The 18,402-nt window shown below is 54.0% G+C and overlaps 1 protein-coding gene across 3 annotated transcripts in view; it reads left to right on the top strand.

Annotated features, from left to right (window-relative positions):
* The first annotated feature begins 4,900 nt into the window (after positions 1-4,900).
* Positions 4,901-18,402, top strand: part of LOC133357147 (insulin receptor substrate 1-B-like) — a 55,790-nt gene continuing 42,288 nt past the window's right edge. The window contains exons 1-3 of one of the 3 annotated variants that reach the window (XM_061574956.1): positions 4,901-4,947; positions 7,405-7,554; positions 13,367-16,928. In XM_061574956.1, coding sequence (XP_061430940.1) covers positions 4,916-4,947; positions 7,405-7,554; positions 13,367-16,928 — 3,744 coding nt within the window. In that variant the 5' untranslated portion in view covers positions 4,901-4,915. Of the gene's footprint in view, positions 4,948-5,218; positions 5,279-7,404; positions 7,555-13,366; positions 16,929-18,402 lie in introns of those variants that run through there. The other 2 variants (XM_061574957.1, XM_061574955.1) reach the window with 2 other exon arrangements.

Below are 18,402 nucleotides of genomic sequence, written 5' to 3'. Positions count from 1 at the left end.
TGCTATATAGCTCAGTGGGCCTTAGCTGGTAATTAAAAAAATTAAATTTAAGAGTGTGACTTTGATTCAGCGAAGGCAGCTTCCCCGTGGCAGAGCAGCGCAATTTAACGCGGCACCCTTTGAGCTCATCGCGCGTGGCTCTCGGGCTGCACGTGCCTTGTAATCCAGCACTGTGCGAGGCAACAGCGAGGGCTGGTGGATCACACGAATGTTGCCATGCCCTGGCTTGCCAGGTGAGTGACGGGATGACGCGTTTTCCCCTCGCACGTGTGGGGGGTTTCTCACGGGTGCTCCGGTTTCCTCTCACCTGCAGTGCCGGATTATCCTCCTAGCACAAGTAGCTACATATGTAGTAGCTACACGTGTAGTAGCTACATATGCTACGGGGCCCCGCACTTTCAAGGGCCCCGCGCTAAATGCTTTCAAGCTATCAATTCCGGTTCAGTGATTCTGCACTTGCTCTATTACTCTAGTACTATACTGCCTTCAACTTTTACGAATGACTGTGTTAAAGGTTAGCGATTTGTCGTATTATCTGGCCGTATAGCAAATGAAAAAATACAATTACTTTACTATGCAAGTAAAAAATGCGTGTGTTTAATATTTACGTGCTTTTTGTTCAATGCAGTGCCCCTTTATAACATCATGCTTCAGGCCTCGCACTAGCTTCATCCGGCACTGCTCACTTGTCATTCAATGATAACAGAGACACACACAAGATTGGGCAAAGGCAGGTTGGCTTAAATCAGGGGTGGGGAACGTCGGGCCCGCGGGCCGTATGAGGCCCACGAAATCATTTGGTCTGGCCCTGCCAAGGCAACCGCATGCGGGACTTGAAATTCAATACATCTAGGAGCAAACCTGGAAAAGCAGTTGCGAGTAGCAACATCATCAATAGCCAGCTAACATCACACGCCTCGCCAAAGAGAAGCAGTTCCAGCCATCGCATTAGGTGCGAGTTAATTAAATGTTTGACCAAATATAACAGGCCAATGTTTAAGTTGATAATTTTGTATGGCCCGCGAATGATGTTATATATATTCAAATGGCCCTTGGCAGAAAAAAGGTTCCCCAACCCCTGGCTTAAATGGTCACCCAGAACCAGTGGCGGCTCCTGCAAAATCTCTCAGGGGGGGCAAATGTCTGGATGATTGATAAGGATAAGGTCCACCCATGCAATGGATACATTAACAGCGTAAGCATGTAAAGGCAACTTCACTTCTTTAATATTAATTAAAAATAAAGTGACTCTTACAATACATCTTGTTTGTTTCTATACTCACTATTAATAAAATCCACTCAAGTTTCTTTTATTAAAAATTCCACGAGGTGGTGACAAATTATATTGTTGGATGAAATGTGGTTACGTATGATGACGTAAGCACGTTAGGGCGAGCCCTCCCGGAAGCCATAGAGAATGCATTGGAGCGCCCCCCGGTCGAAAAAAAACATCTTTGAATGTAAGTCTATGGGGCCACTCGGGGCGATTCTCAGCCGGAGTGAAATCGCCCAAAAAGAGGCGGTACTCCACAGAACGTGACATGACGCTGATTGGACTATATCCAGAGGCACAGTGAGGGCTAGCGTGACTCTGTGGTTGAATGACATTGGTGGTGCGTCGCCCAATCGCCCTAATGAAGAAACCGCCCCTGCCCAGAACAGAAGCAAGAAACGTCGAGCGTGGACTCAATGTGCGACTCGCCAACACGCAAAGAAGCCATCGCCACGGCAGCGGAGGCGACGATGCACCACCACCCCTCCCGCTACTACGAACGCAATCGCCTGGCTCAGCCATCTCAACGCACAGCGATAGCTGTTGCTCCACATTACCATCAACCTCGCCTCTGTGTGTCAGGGGCCGTCCATAAATGACGTCACGCACCTGGAGGGGGGGGGGGGTCAGACATTTGTGACGATGTGTGACGAGGAGGGGGGGGAGTTTGAGAAATGTGACGTCACATCGAAATGCGCAACTTTAAATAAATATAGACAACACGTTCTGCTTAATTAAATAGACTTTTTAATAAATGTTTTCTCCTATTACATCAGAGTGCAGCACCACATTAAATACGCACTACAATGACAATAGTTTAAAGCGATTTGAAGCATTTTTCGATTTAAAGCTTTCGTGACTGCAGGGATTCATCTTCTTGGTTCTTTCGGTAAAGTCACGTAGAAGGGAAATAATAAAATAATAAAAATAAAACATAATAAAATAATTCTCACGACGTTTCGGCCACAACGCAAGCAGCCGTCCTCAGGTGAAGAACAGGTCTGTGGGAAAGACAGCGTCTCATTCAGACGCTGTCTGCGTTGTGGCCGAAACGTCGTGAGAATTATTTTATTGTTTTATTTTTATTATTTTATTATTTCCCTTCTACGTGACTTTACCGAAAGAACCAAGAAGATTTGAAGCATGTTTTATTTTTAAAATGGAATTTTTTTTTGGGGGGGGGGGGGGGGCAGAGCTTTGTGACGTCATATTTGAGAGGGGGGCGTCTGACTTTTTGTGACGCCTTGTGACGAGGGGGTTGGTGAAAAATCGCCCAAAATCGCGTGACGTCATTTATGGACGGCCCCTAATGTGGCCAAGCGGTGGCAGTTGAGCGTGAGATTCTGGAATAATTCCGTGTGGATCTTTGGCTGTTACCCCTTTCACGGATGCGGCTCACCTCCGCGTGCTCAGCCGTCTTCCCACGTGCCAAACAGTCATCTCCTGAATTAGCATCGGAGCTCAGTGTTATTGTAGAGCGGTAGGGTTAGGAATAAGGGATGGTGGTGGGGGGGAGGTCAGTTCTGGAAGGGATGGGTGAGAGGTTGCAAGCGAGGGGTCCAGGAAGGAGGGATGGATCTGGAGAGGTGGAGCGTGGGAGGGAGAGGGGGGGGGGGGGGTGCTGGGAGGGAGAGGGACGCCGGCAAGGAGAGATGGATGCCGGGAGAGAAAGTGCTGAATTCTGGGAGAGGGGGGCTGCTGGGAGGGATGCCGGGAGGGACAGTGGGAATTCTGGGAGGGAGAAAAGGATGCTGGGAGGGAGGGAGAGAGGGGAGGAGGGAGAGAGGGGAGGAGGGAGAGAGGGGAGGAGGGAGAGAGGGGAGGAGGGAGGGAGCGAGGGTTGCTGCGAGGGAGGGGGGTGCTGTGAGGTGGGGTCTGGAGGGAGGGAGCTGGGTGGGTAGGGGGGGGACCCCTCTCTGCGTGGGAGGGGTTTTGTGAGGGGGGAGGAGGGGGTGGGGGCTGGGTGAGATATCGCGGTGGTCCCCAGGATCCCGCAGCCCGTCGTGATTGCCAACCAAGAATGCACCCCTCCAGCTCCCCCCAGCCCCTCCCCTCGTCTGCCTCCGTGCGTTGTTGTTTACTCACTTTCCCCTCCCTCCCCAGCGTCCAATCCCTCCCGCTCAACACCCCCCCCCTTCTCTCTCTCTCTCCTCCTTCCTCATGCCTTAGTCATCCCCCCCCCCCACACACACCACCACCACCGGCCCTTCTCATTCATTCTTCCTTATCTCAATGTGCCATCTTCACCTCTCTCAGCACACTCTCTCTGCTGGTTCCTCATTCCTCCTGGTTTCAGAGATCTTGTCTCTCATTCAACCGTCTCGCTCTTCCATGTTCGTGTGACCATCATTTAATTCACACTCTCGATCCTACGCAATCCTCCCACCTCCAAGCCATCGAATTCACTCCGTCGTAGCTTTAGTTGTGGTGGGCCTCTCCACCACTCAAGGCACTCTCCTGTTAGCCTCTAACAATTCACGGTCTCAGGCTCTCTCCTCTGCCCGTCCCTCTCATTCTCCCCTCCATCAGGGGTCACCACGTTCACCCTTGGTCTGCTACCCCCGTAGCGTCCACTCAGCGTTCCTCCATCACTAGAAATCAAATTGACTCACTTAATTCTTCCCTATTTGCTGTAGCCTCCTTGCGTCGCCCAGGACATTCGCTCGGTCAGCCTCCCACCAATCCCTCCCTGCCTCCCTCCTCGCATATCACATTCACTCTGAGACTCCCACTCACTCTCGAACTCTCCCATTCATTCTGCCACTGCGTCTCACTCCCAGTGACTCTGCCGGACTTCCATTCACCTCCGAAGCGTCCCCCCCCCCCTCCACTCATCTCATTCACTCTCTCGCTCCCCATCCCTCGCTACAAAACCACATTCACTCTCTGTGCCACTCTCTTATCCCACTCATCCCATTCACTCGCTCGCTCTGCATCCCTCGCTACAAAACTACATTCACTCTCTTCACTCCTATCCCACTCGTCTCATTCACTCTCTCGCTCTCCATCCCTCGTCACAAAACCACATTCACTCTCTGCCACGCTCTTATACCACTCGTCTCATTCACTCTCTCGCTCTCCATCCCTCGTCACAAAACCACATTCACTCTCTCTGCCACTCTCTTATCCCACTCGTCTCATTCACTCTCTCGCTCTCCATCCCTCGTCACAAAACCACATTCACTCTCTCTGCCACTCTCTTATCCCACTCGTCTCATTCACTCTCTTGCTCTCCATCCCTCGCTACAAAACCACATTCACTCTCTCTGCCACTCTCTTATCCCACTCGTCTCATTCACTCTCTCGCTCTCCATCTCTCGCTACAAAACCACATTCACTCTCTCTGCCACTCTCTTATCCCACTCGTCTCATTCACTCTCTCGCTCTCCATCCCTCGTCACAAAACCACATTCACTCTCTCTGCCACTCTCTTATCCCACCCATCACACCCCCTCCGTCTCCCCCACCCTTACTCGGCCCCCCAGCCCAGCCTCCGTGCGTCACCCGCCCCTCTCCCTCCACTGCCCGCGTCAGGTTCCGCTACCCAAGACGCGCGCACCTCGTTACCCACCCACCCTGCCTCCCTCTCCTCTCCCACCCCCGTAGGGACCCACCAGGACAAGGTGCGGTGGAGAAGGAATAATGACAGCAACGAAGTCGACGAACAGCATTCGGTCAGCGACTCTGCAAGTGGCGCGACCGTGGGATACGAACTCCGAGACGTGGACCGTGTAACGTGGAACTGCCCCAAAGATGTGTTTAAAATATATATTTATATTTATCCAGGAAAGTGGTGGGACTTCTGTCCGAGAGGGTACGGCATCAGTGTGTTTTAATCTTGTTTAAGATGTTTCCAGCCAATTAACGATTGCTCATACCAGTGGGAGGAAACCGGAGCACGCGGAGAAAACCCGCGGGCGCGAGGGGACAACGCTCGATCCCCGTACAGATGGAAACAGCTGGCGATGAGTCCACTCGCTGTTACTGCCTTCTGTTTGAGCCAGGGTATGGCACCTCAACGCCCACGGGAAGGTTGTTTCACAAAGTCTGTGCGGTGGTCCACCAACCCTCAATGCCTCGACAGCGATGAATTACAGGCGTGCATATCCAGCAATTCCCAACTGTGTGAAAGTGGTGGGTGGGTGGGTGAGATGGTGGGTGAGTGGAAAAACTAGTTAGTAAGTTCAAGTTTCAAGGGTTTATTTTGTTTAACCAAGTGGGAATTCTAAAGAGACCAGGATTAATCTGATTTGCAAAAGAGTGAGTCGGTGTGTGGGTGTATATGCAAATCACCAATTCGCAAAGCAGTTAAATAGCTCACTCACTTACATCGGAACCTCTCACGGTTGCTCTACATAAGCCACGCAGAGATAAGTAGAGAGCGAATGGTTATTCCGGACACCTCAACATTTTTATATATGCCTAAGAGACACCCAGGATTAGATTAAGTTTGATGGGGGGGGGGGGGTGTTATAGTCCACACCCCCCACCATCTCCTATATGTTGTATAACACATTCCTGCGGAGGGAGCTGGTAGGAACGTTGGGTTGCTCGGTCAATGGCCAGGGTCAACGGCGGCGTGGTGTATTCCGCAAAAATGACCGACTGTGAGGGCGGGCACAAGCCGGCGTGAGTAGGTTAAACGTTGAGTTTTATAAGGGCACCACGGGGTGACCAGCCCCTCCCCACTCATCAGGATTCATCATTGGCGCTTGCAGGGCTGGCTCTAGACGGTTGTAAAGCAGCCAACGCGTTTGGGCTGCAACCACTGAATCGAGAACATTTTTTTGGGACAAATATTCCTGGCGTTTCTGAGCGCCTAACCTCCCGTGTTTTCTTCCTTCGACAGCAAGGCGACTGTTCCTGACGACGGTCAGGAACAGTCGGCATGGTGTTTGTGTGGTAATTGTGTTGTTGTGAAGGTTGTTTACGCATTGTGAAGGGTGTTCGTGTGGGAGGTGTGGAGTACGCAGGCGCTGCGTGTTGTTTGTCTATTCCCGCTCGTGTGAGTGTGTAGGTGTATTTAGAGGCGTCTATTTGCGTGTTAATGTCAAAGACAAAGTGTTGGGAGCGGTAGTGTAGCGGTGACGATTATCTGAACCGGTCCTTCACCTCCTCTAGGTCGATTCAGCCTCAAACGAGTACCTGGTGCGGTGTGCAAACATCGCCACTGGGGAGACAAAGGCGGCCGGGCGTGGTGTTGGCCACCCACCCCCTCGTGTGCCGTGCCGGCCTTCATAGGTGTAGTATGTGTACGTGATGTATATGTAGTGTAGTGTGTAGTGTATGATGTAGTGTAGTGTATGATGTAGTGTAGTGTGTATGTAGTGTATGATGTAGTGTATGATGTAGTGTATGATGTCGTGTAGTGTATGATGTAGTGTATGATGTCGTGTAGTATATGATGTAGTGTAGTGTATGATGTAGTGTAGTGTGTATGTAGTGTATGATGTAGTGTATGATGTCGTGTAGTGTATGATGTAGTGTATGATGTCGTGTAGTATATGATGTAGTGTAGTGTATGATGTAGTGTATGATGTAGTGTAGTGCATGTGTAGTGTATGATGTAGTGTATGATGTCGTGTCGTGTGTATGATGTAGTGTATATCTAGTGTAGTGTATGATGTAGTGTGTAGTGTATGATGTAGTGTATGTGTAGTGTATGATGTAGTGTAGTGTATGATGTAGTGTGTAGTGTATGTGTAGTGTATGATGTAGTGTAGTGTATGATGTAGTGTAGTGTATGTGTAGTGTATGATGTAGTATAGTGTATGTGTAGTGTATGATGTAGTGTATGATGTAGTGTGTAGTGTATGATGTAGTGTGTAGTGTATTATGTAGTGTATGATGTAGTGTAGTGTATGATGTAGTGTAGTGTATGATGTAGTGTATGATGTAGTGTAGTGTATGATGTAGTGTATGATGTAGTGTGTAGTGTATGATGTAGTGTATGATGTAGTGTAGTGTATGATGTCGTGTCGTGCGTGTGATGTATTTGCGTGCGGTGCATGTCGGGCACCCCGCGCCCCCCGCGTAGTGGCGGGGGGCGGGGCTGTGGGCGTGTCTAGGGGCGGGGCTGGTGGGGGCTGGTGGGGGCTGGGTGTCACGTGACGTGTTGTTTTGCTCGGCAGACGGCGGGGCCGGGATGAGCGCAGCGGCAGCGACGGCATCAGCAGCAGCAGCGGTGGCATCAACAACAACAACATCAACAACATCATCAGCAGCAGCAGCATCAGCAACAGCAGCATCAGCAGCAGCAGCGCGGCCACTCCGCTGAGACGGTACCTCATAGCCATCGGCTTTTATTTTATATATTTTTTTTATTTTTAACCGGCGGCGCGCATCGATGAGGCGAAGCGGCGCTTACATTTTTGGTGGTTGTTGTTGTTGTTTACGTGTAAACAGCGCGTGCGGTGGTTGTGTCGATGTGATGTCGTGTCTTGCGCCGATGTGTCCGCGCCTGTCAATGTGTGTATGTTAGTGGTGTGGCGTGCGTGCGTGTGTGTCTATGAGTGTGCGTTTGTGTTTACTCCGTGTGTGTGTGTGTGTTGCGTGTGTGTGTGTGTTGCCTGTGTGTGTGTTGCCTGCGTGTGTGTTGACTGTGTGAGTGTGTTGACTGAGTGTGTGTTGCCTGTGTGTGTGTTGCCTGTGTGTGTGTTGCGTGTGTGTGTGTTGCCTGTGTGTGTGTTGCCTGTGTGTGTGTTGCCTGTGTGTGTGTTGCCTGTGTGTGTGTTGCCTGTGTGTGTGTTGCATGTGTGTGTGTTGCATGTGTGTGTGTTGCCTGTGTGTGTGTGTTGCCTGTGTGTGTGTGTTGCCTGTGTGTGTGTTGCCTGTGTGTGTGGCGTGTGTTGCCTGTGTGTGTGTGTGTTGCCTGTGTGTGTGTGTTGCCTGTGTGTGTGTGTTGCGTGTGTGTGTGTTGCCTGTGTGTGTGTGTTGCCTGTGTGTGTTGCCTGTGTGTGTGTTGCCTGTGTGTGTGTGTTGCGTGTGTTGCCTGTGTGTGTTGCTTGTGTGTGTAAGTCGACGTGTGTGTCCATGTGTGTGTGAATCTGGCAATGTGTGTTGTATGTGCGCGAGTCGGTGTGTTGTTTGTGTGTCGGTGTGTTTATCAATGTGTGTACTTTGTATGGGTGTCTGTGTTACTGTGTGTGTCAATGCGTATCTGTGTACGCGCGTCAATGTGTGTCAATATGTTTGTGCGTATGAAATTGTCTGTGTGTTATTATGTATCATTGTGCATTTGTACTGTATGCGCGTGTGTGTGTGTGTGTCAATGTGCCTATCAACACGTGCATGTGTCTATGTACGCGTGTCAATGTATGCGTTTCTACGTGTTTATGTGTGTACGTGTGCGTACGCCTATGGGTGTGTTCATGTGTCCTTGCACCTCCGTGCCATTATTAATGTGTCTGACCTGTCTGTGTTCACCCAGCCTGCTGTTGTGAATGTGTCTGACCTGTCTGTGACCACCCAGTCTGCTGTTGTGAATGTGTCTGACCTGTCTGTGACCACCCAGTCTGCTGTTGTGAATGTGTCTGTCTTGTCTGTGACCACCCAGTCTGCTGTTGTGAATGTGTCTGTCTCTGTCTGTGACCACCCCGTCTGCTGTTGTGAATGTGTCTGTCCTGTCTGTGACCACCCAGTCTGCTGTTGTGAATGTGTCTGTGTTGTCTGTGACCACCCAGTCTGCTGTTGTGAATGTGTCTGTCTGTCTGTGTTCACCCAGCCTGCTGTTGTGAATGTGTCTGTCTCTGTCTGTGACCACCCAGTCTGCTGTTGTGAATATGTTTGTCTTGTCTGTGACCACCCAGTCTGCTGTTGTGAATGTGTCTGACCTGTCTGTGTTCACCCAGCCTGCTGTTGTGAATGTGTCTGACCTGTCTGTGACCACCCAGTCTGCTGTTGTGAATGTGTCTGTCTGTCTGTCTGTGTTCACCCAGTCTGCTGTTGTGAATGTGTCTGTCTCTGTCTGTGACCACCCAGTCTGCTGTTGTGAATATGTTTGTCTTGTCTGTGACCACCCAGTCTGCTGTTGTGAATGTGTCTGTCCTGTCTGTGGCCACCCAGTCTGCTGTTGTGAATGTGTTTGTCTGTCTGTGTTCACCCAGTCTGCTGTTGTGAATGTGTCTGTGTTGTCTGTGACCACCCAGTCTGCTGTTGTGAATGTGTCTGTCTGTCTGTGTTCACCCAGTCTGCTGTTGTGAATGTGTCTGTGTTGTCTGTGACCACCCAGTCTGCTGTTGTGAATGTGTCTGTGTTGTCTGTGACCACCCAGCCTGCTGTTGTGAATGTGTCTGTCTCTGTCTGTGACCACCCAGTCTGCTGTTGTGAATATGTTTGTCTTGTCTGTGACCACCCAGTCTGCTGTTGTGAATGTGTCTGTGTTGTCTGTGACCACCCAGTCTGCTGTTGTGAATGTGTTTGTCTTGTCTGTGACCACCCAGTCTGCTGTTGTGAATGTGTTTGTGTTGTCTGTGACCACCCAGTCTGCTGTTGTGAATGTGTTTGTCTTGTCTGTGACCACCCAGTCTGCTGTTGTGAATGTGTCTGTCTTGTCTGTGACCACCCAGTCTGCTGTTGTGAATGTGTTTGTCTTGTCTGTGACCACCCAGTCTGCTGTTGTGAATGTGTCTGTCCTGTCTGTGACCACCCAGTCTGCTGTTGTGAATGTGTCTGACTTGTCTGTGTTCACCCAGTCTGCTGTTGTGAATGTGTCTGACCTGTCTGTGACCACCCAGTCTGCTGTTGTGAATGTGTCTGACTTGTCTGTGACCACCCAGTCTGCTGTTGTGAATGTGTCTGACCTGTCTGTGACCACCCAGTCTGCTGTTGTGAATGTGTCTGTCTGTCTGTGACCACCCAGTCTGTGGTTGTGAATGTGTCTGACCTGTCTGTGTACACCCAGTCTGCTGTTGTGAATGTGTCTGTCTCTGTCTGTGACCACCCAGCCTGCTGTTGTGAATGTGTCTGTCTTGTCTGTGACCACCCAGTATGTTGTTGTGAATGTGTCTGTCCCTGTCTGTGTCCACTCAGCCTGCTGTTGTGAATATGTCTGTCTTGTCTGTGTCCACCCAGTCTGCTGTTGTGAATGTGTCTGTGTCTACCCAGTGTGCTTTTAATGCAAAGCTCCACCCGTGTGTGTGTTCAAGTCAGTGTGACTGCCTGTGTGTGTGTGCGCTTGTCTGCATGTGATATGCCTGTGTGTGTGTATTTTCCACATCTGCTCAGTCTACGATGTTCTGCTCAGCGTTTGATAGACGTCTGCTGTGCCACACTGTGAGATGTCTTCTGTGCCCGCGATGCGCGTGTGTGTACGCGTCTGCTATGCGTGTGTGTGTTTACGCGTGCTATGTCTGGTCTCTGCTTGTCAGTTTTGTCCACTCAGCGTATGCGCCTTCTGCAGTGTGCGCTGAAAACCTTATGTAATGAGAGGTTTATGTGTCTCCCATGTCTGGTCTGTGTTGTAGCTCATTCGCGTCGGACCGGTGTCTGTATATCCTCCTTACTTATTATTCTAATGTGGAACGTGATTTCTGATTCGTGTACATATGCGTGTGTGTCCTGTATCTTACGAGTGCACTGTGCGATGTTTAGTCTGTGGCTTTAATGACCGTGTCTGTCGTGCTTGGTATGTGTCTTAGGTGTGTCTGAAATGTCTAATTTAGTCTGTGTCTGCAATGTTTGGTCTGTCTGTTACTAAGATGCTTGGTTTGTGTCTGTGTCTAAATATGCCCTTGGCCTGTATCTCTGTGATGCTTGGCTTAGTGTGCCTGTGCACGTGTGTCTGCCAGTGTTTGTGTGTCTTGAGTCTGCTACGCATGTGATGCATGTTTATGTCAGCGAGAGAGGCTACATGCATGAGCAATGGGTTTGTGTGCCTATAGGCATGTGTGGCATACAGTGCAATTCCTCTCAATTCGCCCCTATATTATCCACACTGTTTCTGGAACTGCCTCCCAATCGATGTGCAGACCTTCCCATTATCCACATTTTTTCATTGCGCTTATTATTCACGCAACAACACAAAAAAAATGCCAATCAGAGAAGTAACCCAGAGGTCGTGGCAACTTTATCCAAATTATCCGCAACCATCGCAGATTTCACTCACCCGAACTGACCCAGTAGTGGCCTCGCAGAACCACGTAACATTTTTTCTCATAAATCCGCAAAAAAACACACACATGGTGTTGAGACCCGCTCTTTCTCAAAACTTCCTTTGGCTCACGGACCGCTCAGCCGATGCAAACATTTCTGTGCAACACCACCCAGCCTCACCACCACCCCCCCCACCACCACTACCCCTGGTGACAAAAACGCAATCGCTTCTCTCTAAATGCCAGCAATACGACATGATTTATATTACCGGAACATAAACACGTGGTTTTTATTTTATTTTACGCAGCTATAAGATTTATTTTTTAAAGGGGAGGGGCGAGGAATTTACATGTTAGGGCTAGGGTAGTTAAAATCAGTGTAATTTACCTAACTTCCTTTTTTAAATTCAACGTCGTAAGTAAAGTAACAGATTTAATATCCCAAACAATACACCGTCGTTATTGTCCGGCTCAAGCTGCATCACATCCTCCTTTTTCGCGGACCCCGTGATGGTCCTGAGGAACCACAACTCTCTTGAGAGGTGCTGGAGGGAGTGACCTGGCCCGAGTGACCTGGGAGGTCATTTTCACGTTTAGGTCCTGAGACCAGCCTCTGTCGATAGCGCCCCCTATACCTCACTGCCAGTGTGTGCAATGCATCGCGAATGTGGCGATGCGTGATTATAATATGGGCGGAACGAGCGTGTTAGCTGGCAGTATTTGATGTACGTTGGGATACACGTGTTTGAATTTTGAGTGTAATACAGTATGTGTTGTTTTTAATGTAGTTTTAGTCGTTTTCATTAATGCGTATGCTTATTTTTTTGTTAACACGGGTTCCCATTAGCACGGTTTGGCTACGTGCATACAATGTACTCTGGTGTGTAAGTTAATATATCTGTTTACAGCTGTGTGTAATCCGTTTCTGTAATTGATATGTGTTGTACAGCACCGCATATGTGTGTTTATGTACATGCAAAATGCACGTGTTTGTAATGTATCTGTAAAATACAGTATACTGTACGTGATGGTTGTGTTGATTGTATGCATGTGTATGTTTTAGTGTTGTTATGCATCTGTGTGAACGCGTTATGCATCTGTGTTATGTGTCACAGTGTATCTGCACGTTTGTTATGTACGTGTGTCATGTGTTGTAATGTATCCGTGTGTAAGAGTGTTATATATTTGTAAAAGTATGCACGCTACGCGTTGTATCGCTGTTAATAGCCCGCCTGAAGTATGCGTGCAATGTATGTCTGTGCGGTGCATTATGCGATACATCTGCACAACATGCTTTTGGCGAGAGATAAAGGTGCAGCCCTGCAATTGCTCGCGCACGCCGCTGCCGAGTGAAGAGCCTCAGGCTCGAGGGAGCTCTTGAGAGCCACCCTCGGGTATTGGTTTGAATTGTTCCACGCCGGCCGTACATTTTGAAAGTACCCAAACTTTGCCCCACCACAGGTAGCCCTTGCGGCTGACCCACTTCACGCTGCTGGTCGGGAAAGGAGCGTGTGTGGGATTTTAAGAAACTCGCACCGTTGTTTCAACTGGCACGCCAGGAGGACGGATTGAACCGGCGACCTCTTGATTGCAATTCCCTTGTGATGAGCATTACACGATGGGAGCAATGCATTACATCGCATTTTAAGCATGTTAAGGGTGACTATATATGGCTGTGTGTCGTGGTGACTAAACGGCTGTGTCAGAGTGACTGTGTGTATGTGGGTGACTGTGTCAGAGTGACTTTGTGTCTGTGTATCTGGGTGACTGTGTCCACCAGAGTAACTGTGTGTGCGTATCTGGGTGACTGTCTGTGCCAGAGTTAGTATTCGTCTGTGTATCACGGAACGTATGCATGTAGGTGGAACCTCTTTCGCACCGTACGTAGCCAACCGTGCAACTCGGAGGTGGCCGCGTCTGTGTCGTGAGGAAACCTCTGCCGCGTAGGCGTTACTAGCAAGAGTAACACCTGTATCTGCATGTGTGCGTGTTGCACCTTCAGAGCCAGCATGCCCAACGTGGCAGAACCCGCGGCTGAGCGGCCCGCGGCCGTCCTCAAGTGCGGCTACCTGCGCAAGCAGAAGAGCGCGCACCGCCGCTTCTTCGTGCTGCGCGGGCCTGAGCCGGCCAGCCCCGCGGGACGCCTCGAGTACTACGAGAGCGAACGCAAGTGGCGGCAGCGCTCGGGCGGGCCCAAGCGCTCCGTGGCGCTGCACACGTGCCTGTGCGTGAGCAGGCGCGCCGACGCGCGCCACCGCTACCTCGTGGCGCTCTACACCAAGGACGAATACTTCGCCGTGGCGGCCGAGAGCGAGCAGGAGCAGGACGCGTGGCACCGCGCCCTCTCCGACCTGCTGGCGCAGGCTCGCGCTTCGCTGCCGCCCCACGCGCCCGGGGACGCCGGGGGGGTGACGAAGCCGCGCGCCGCCGTGGGGGCGGCGAGGGGCGCGGGAGGGGTCGGGGGGGGTGGCGGCGGAGGCGGTGGAACGTCGGGAGGAGGAGGGGGAGCGGGCGGAGCGGAGGAAGAGAAGCTGTGCTCCGACGACATATACGGGGCCGTCCCCACCGCCGCCTCCTCGCCGCAGGCAGGCACCTTCTCCAGCGAGGTGTGGCAGGTGACCCTGAAGCCGCGCGGACTCGGCCAGAGCAGGAACATGTGCGGGGTGTACCGGCTGTGCCTTTCGGCGCGCACCATCAGCTTCGTGAAGCTGAACTCGGTGACGCCGGACGTGGCCCTGCAGCTCATGAACATCAGACGGTGCGGCCACTCCGAGAACCTCTTCTTCATCGAGCTGGGCCGCTCGGCCGTCACGGGGCCCGGCGAGTTCTGGATGCAGGTAGAGGACTGCGTGGTGGCGCAGAACCTGCACGAGACCATCCTGGAGGCCATGAAGGCGATGGGCGAGTTCCCGGACTTCAGGCCGCGCAGCAAGAGCCACTCGGCGTCGAGCAGCTCCACCAACCCCATCTCGGTGCCGCAGCGGAGGCACATGAAGAGCCTCCCACCGAGCAAGACGGGCCTGACGCGGCGCTCGCGCACGGAGAGCCTCAACGCCGCCTGCTCGTCGCCCGCGACCAAGGCCGGCCTCGCCGGCATCCGCGTGCGCACGGCCAGCGAGGGCGACCGCGCAGCCTGCAGGCCCTACTCGGTGGCCGGCAGCCCCGTGAGCGTCAGCCCCACGGCGTTCATCGGGGGCTACCCGCACTCCCTGCGCAAGAGCTCCAAGCTGCAGCCGCTGCTGAACGTGACGGGCCGCTCGGTGTCGGTGCCCGCGGCGCCGTCCCCCACGTCGCACGTCACCAGCCCCGTGAGCATGTCGTCCACGAGCAGCGGGCTGGGCTCCACCACGGACACGCTGTACGCGCGCCCCTCCAGCACCTCCGTGTCGGGCTCCTACAGCGACGGCGGCTTCATCTCGTCCGACGAGTACGGTTCCAGCCCCATCGACTTCAAGAACCACTGCAACCGCAGCGCCACGCCCGAGTCCCTGGGTCGCACGCCACCCGTCAGAGAGGAGCAGGAGCCCGACAATTACATGTCCATGGACCCGGGCTGCGGTTACGCGGGCCCCGCGGGGCGCGCCAAGCGGTCGTCTGTGGAAGAGGTCGACGGCGAGAAGGCGCCCGGGTTGCACTCGAAGCGCGGGTACTCCTCCTGCACCGCGCCGCCGCTGGCGTTCCACCAGAAGCCCTCGCAGGCCGCGGCCGGCTCTCTGGAAGAATACACGCCCATGACGCCCGGCGGCGGCGGCGGCTACCCGGGCCGCATGTCTTACTCGGTGTCGCCCAGGCCGGCCAGCCTGCCGGCGGCGCGGGTCACGCGGCACGAGGAGTACGTGGCCCTGGTGACGGCCGGCAAGCTCAAGGACGACGACGGGTACATGCCGATGTCGCCCGGCGTCGCTCAGCTCCCGCCTCCGCAGCTCGGCTGCTGCAACGCTGCCGGGAGCGGGCGTCACGACGACTACGTCCCGATGAGTCCCAAGAGTGTCTCGGCCCCCCAGCAGATAGTGAATCCCAGGCAGAGGACCTCCGCTACGGACGACGGTTACATGATGATGTCTCCCGGTTTGAACGGCGGAAACTTTTCTCCCGACGCGGGCCAGGAGTACGTGGTGAAATGGGCGAACGCTAGCAACCCCGTGGGGTCTTCTGGAAGCGCAGACGACGGGGTGGGCAACATGTCGGGTCATTACATGAACATGTCGCCCGGCGGAGTGATGGGTTCGACGCCGGAGGAGATGTATGCGCCGGTGATGGCTGGGACTGAGAAAGTAAGCTACCTCTATAACGCACTGCCTCACTCGTGTAAGGCAGCCACGAGAAAGTACAGCGTCGTTCAGCCCTGCGCGCCCGAGAGCGACCCCGCAAATGTGAAAACGAGACAGGAGATCCTGTTCGGCGGCGACAAGTCTTCGTCTTCGAGCAACGATAGTTTGACCAGCGACGGCACGCCCTCCACATCTGGCTCTGGCATCAGGAGAGCGGCGAAAAAGCAGAGCGGCAGAACTATTTGTCCGAGCAAGCTGCTCCTCAGCCGCATCAAACCTGAGCCCCAGGAGCAGGGCGCCGAGCCTCACCGCGTCGCAGAACCGGTGAGCCCCGGCGAGTACGTCAACATCCATTTCAGGGCAAAGGTCGACTGCGCCGTGTCGAACTCTGACCCCGCAGACCTCGGCAAACCGTCGCTGAAAAGCACCACGACTGACTCCCCCACGTGCTACGGGATGAACGGAAGCTGGAGACCAAGCCCCAGAAATTTCGATTGTGTGGGCCAGGCCAAGCTCCCGGCGGGCGAGCCGGTGTCCCCGAGGTCCGTGCCGGGCCCATTTTCACCTGAGGATCCCTGCGCAGGCCTCGGCTACCAGCCGGTGCACGTGGGCGGCACGCATCTGCCCACGCCCCTGTACGAGGCGGAGAGCGACTACACGGAAATGACCTTCCAGGTGGCTCCTCCGCCCTCCGCGTCAAAACCCCTGCTCTCCCCGAAGCCCGAAGCGGCCAGGGCGGTGGGCCTGGCGCCCGGGATGAATCGGCTGTCGCTCGTCGAGCACGCGCCCGGCGGGACGCCCACCTTCGCCGTCTCGAACCCGGACGAGGGCGCCAAGGTGATCCGGGCCAACGAGCAGGGCCGGCGGCGCCACAGCTCCGAGACGTTCTCCTCCGTGTCGTCGGCGCCGGCGGCCAAGGCGTCGACGACGCTCGGCTCGCAGTCCTGGTCGCTCCTGGAGGATGCCAAGCACCACGGCTCCTTCGAGAGCGTGTGCGCGTCGGCCTCCTCGCCCGGCGGCACGGGCGCGATGGAGCAGGGCCTGTCGACGATGTCGCGCAAGGCTTCGGCCGGCTTCGAGAACGGCCTCAACTACATCGCGTTCCTGGTGTCCGACGACGGCGCGACCGCGACGGCGGCGGGCGACGAGGCCGGCGGGCGCCGGTCGACGCACGTCAACTGCAGCAACGCGGCCAAGGGGGACTACGGCCCCTACAGCAGCATGGACTTCCCGAGAGCCGCGGCCACCGCTCACGAGAGTAAGTGCCGTCCCGTCGATCCGCACGTCGAATGATTCCACCCCCTCCTCGAATTCGGGCAAGGATCGATTAAAGTAACCTGCCGGAGGGGTCGTCCCTCCGTTGTCGGTCGCCGTCGGTGTGTCGCTTTTTTGTGAACTCGCAGGGGCAGGCCGGTTTATTTTTCGTAATTCCTGACGTAGAACCCAAGCGCTCAACATCAGCATTCGCGCGCGGCACATTTCACGTTGCGCCGCCGCTTGCAAACAGTCGGTTGTTTGCTGCAGCCCGGGGGAGGATCTTTTATAGAGTGTCGGGTTTTCGTCGTCACCAAACGTGCGCTTTGCCTGTAGACGAGGCGCCCTTTACAATCCGAGCTCTCGCGGTGGAGTCGCGGGTTCCCGGTGCGGTGCAGCGTGCGGAAGCCACGACCTCACGCCTGCCCGAGGAACGTGGCGCGGTGTTCAGTCGGGTGCTGTTGGTGTCATGGGCCTGTGCAGTTGTTTTGAGTGTCCCCGCCGCACCATGCGCCTGTGCGTGTTGCAAAGTGTTGCGAGTAGCAGCTCTTGGGGCTGTGTTGGCTCTGCCTGCTAAGGCCTCACGTGGTCTAAACGCTGCTATCTGGAAGTGTTTGCAGTGATTTAATCATCACGCTTGTCTTGGTTACCAGCAATAACTTCCCTTTTATGGCTTTTTTGCATTACGTGTATTTATTTACCCTGTAACAAAGCCAGAAACGTGTTTATTTGCCCACCTCTTAGACTGCAGTGGCCTCAGCAAATTTTACGCATTTATTCGTTGTCGCCGCCGTCACGTACATCAGTGCAGCCTAAGGCCGACAGACCGGTGGCCATCGACAGGCGTGGACCGTAGGTAGGGAGGCCCATCTCTTTTATTGCGATCGGAAGCGAGGTTGGGGTAAGGGTGGGGCGGCGGAGGGGTGGGTGAAGTGGAAGTCACTGCATCGGCAACAGCTGCTTGAAGAGCCACACTCGCCCATTGACGGGAGTAGGCGAGAGAGAGCGCGGTGACACAGTGGTGGTGGTGGGTGTGACTTCGAGTGGTCCGTGTCGGCTCCTTCCCACCGTGCACAGCCTCGGCCTCCATTCACGCGACCGTGCAACTTGCCGCACTTTAACCCCTTCCTGGCCGCGTCGTGGGTCTGAAGCATCCTCTCCTTTTCCGCCGCCGTGGCCGCTGACTCGTTCCGCTGGCGCGTTCCGCTGGCTCGTCCGTGGCCCGTCCGCTGGCCCGTCCACGCGACCGCTGGCCCGACCGTGCGCGAGATTTGTTTTTTTGGCCTGGCGTCTGGGTTCGTGGTTTGAGTTTAAGTTTTCCCATTGATGTCGAACACGTTGAGCAGCACGTGTTGTGCGGTTTACGGCCTGACGTGGCACGGGATTTATTTTTTTACGCAAAACTTGGGACGGAGGCATCGGCGGAGTTTAGTTTACCTGGGAGAGGGGGGTGGTTCGCTTTGCCCTTCCCCAACTCCGCCCATGGATGAAGGTACGACTCGGGGTGTTTGTG

The sequence above is a fragment of the Lethenteron reissneri genome, chromosome 57 (assembly GCF_015708825.2).
Source record: "Lethenteron reissneri isolate LAM-NWPU_2019-01 chromosome 57, ASM1570882v1, whole genome shotgun sequence".
NCBI classification, from domain to species: domain Eukaryota; kingdom Metazoa; phylum Chordata; class Hyperoartia; order Petromyzontiformes; family Petromyzontidae; genus Lethenteron; species Lethenteron reissneri.
The sequence above is the reverse complement of the archived record's forward strand: the minus strand, read 5'-3'. Positions and strand labels throughout refer to the sequence as shown.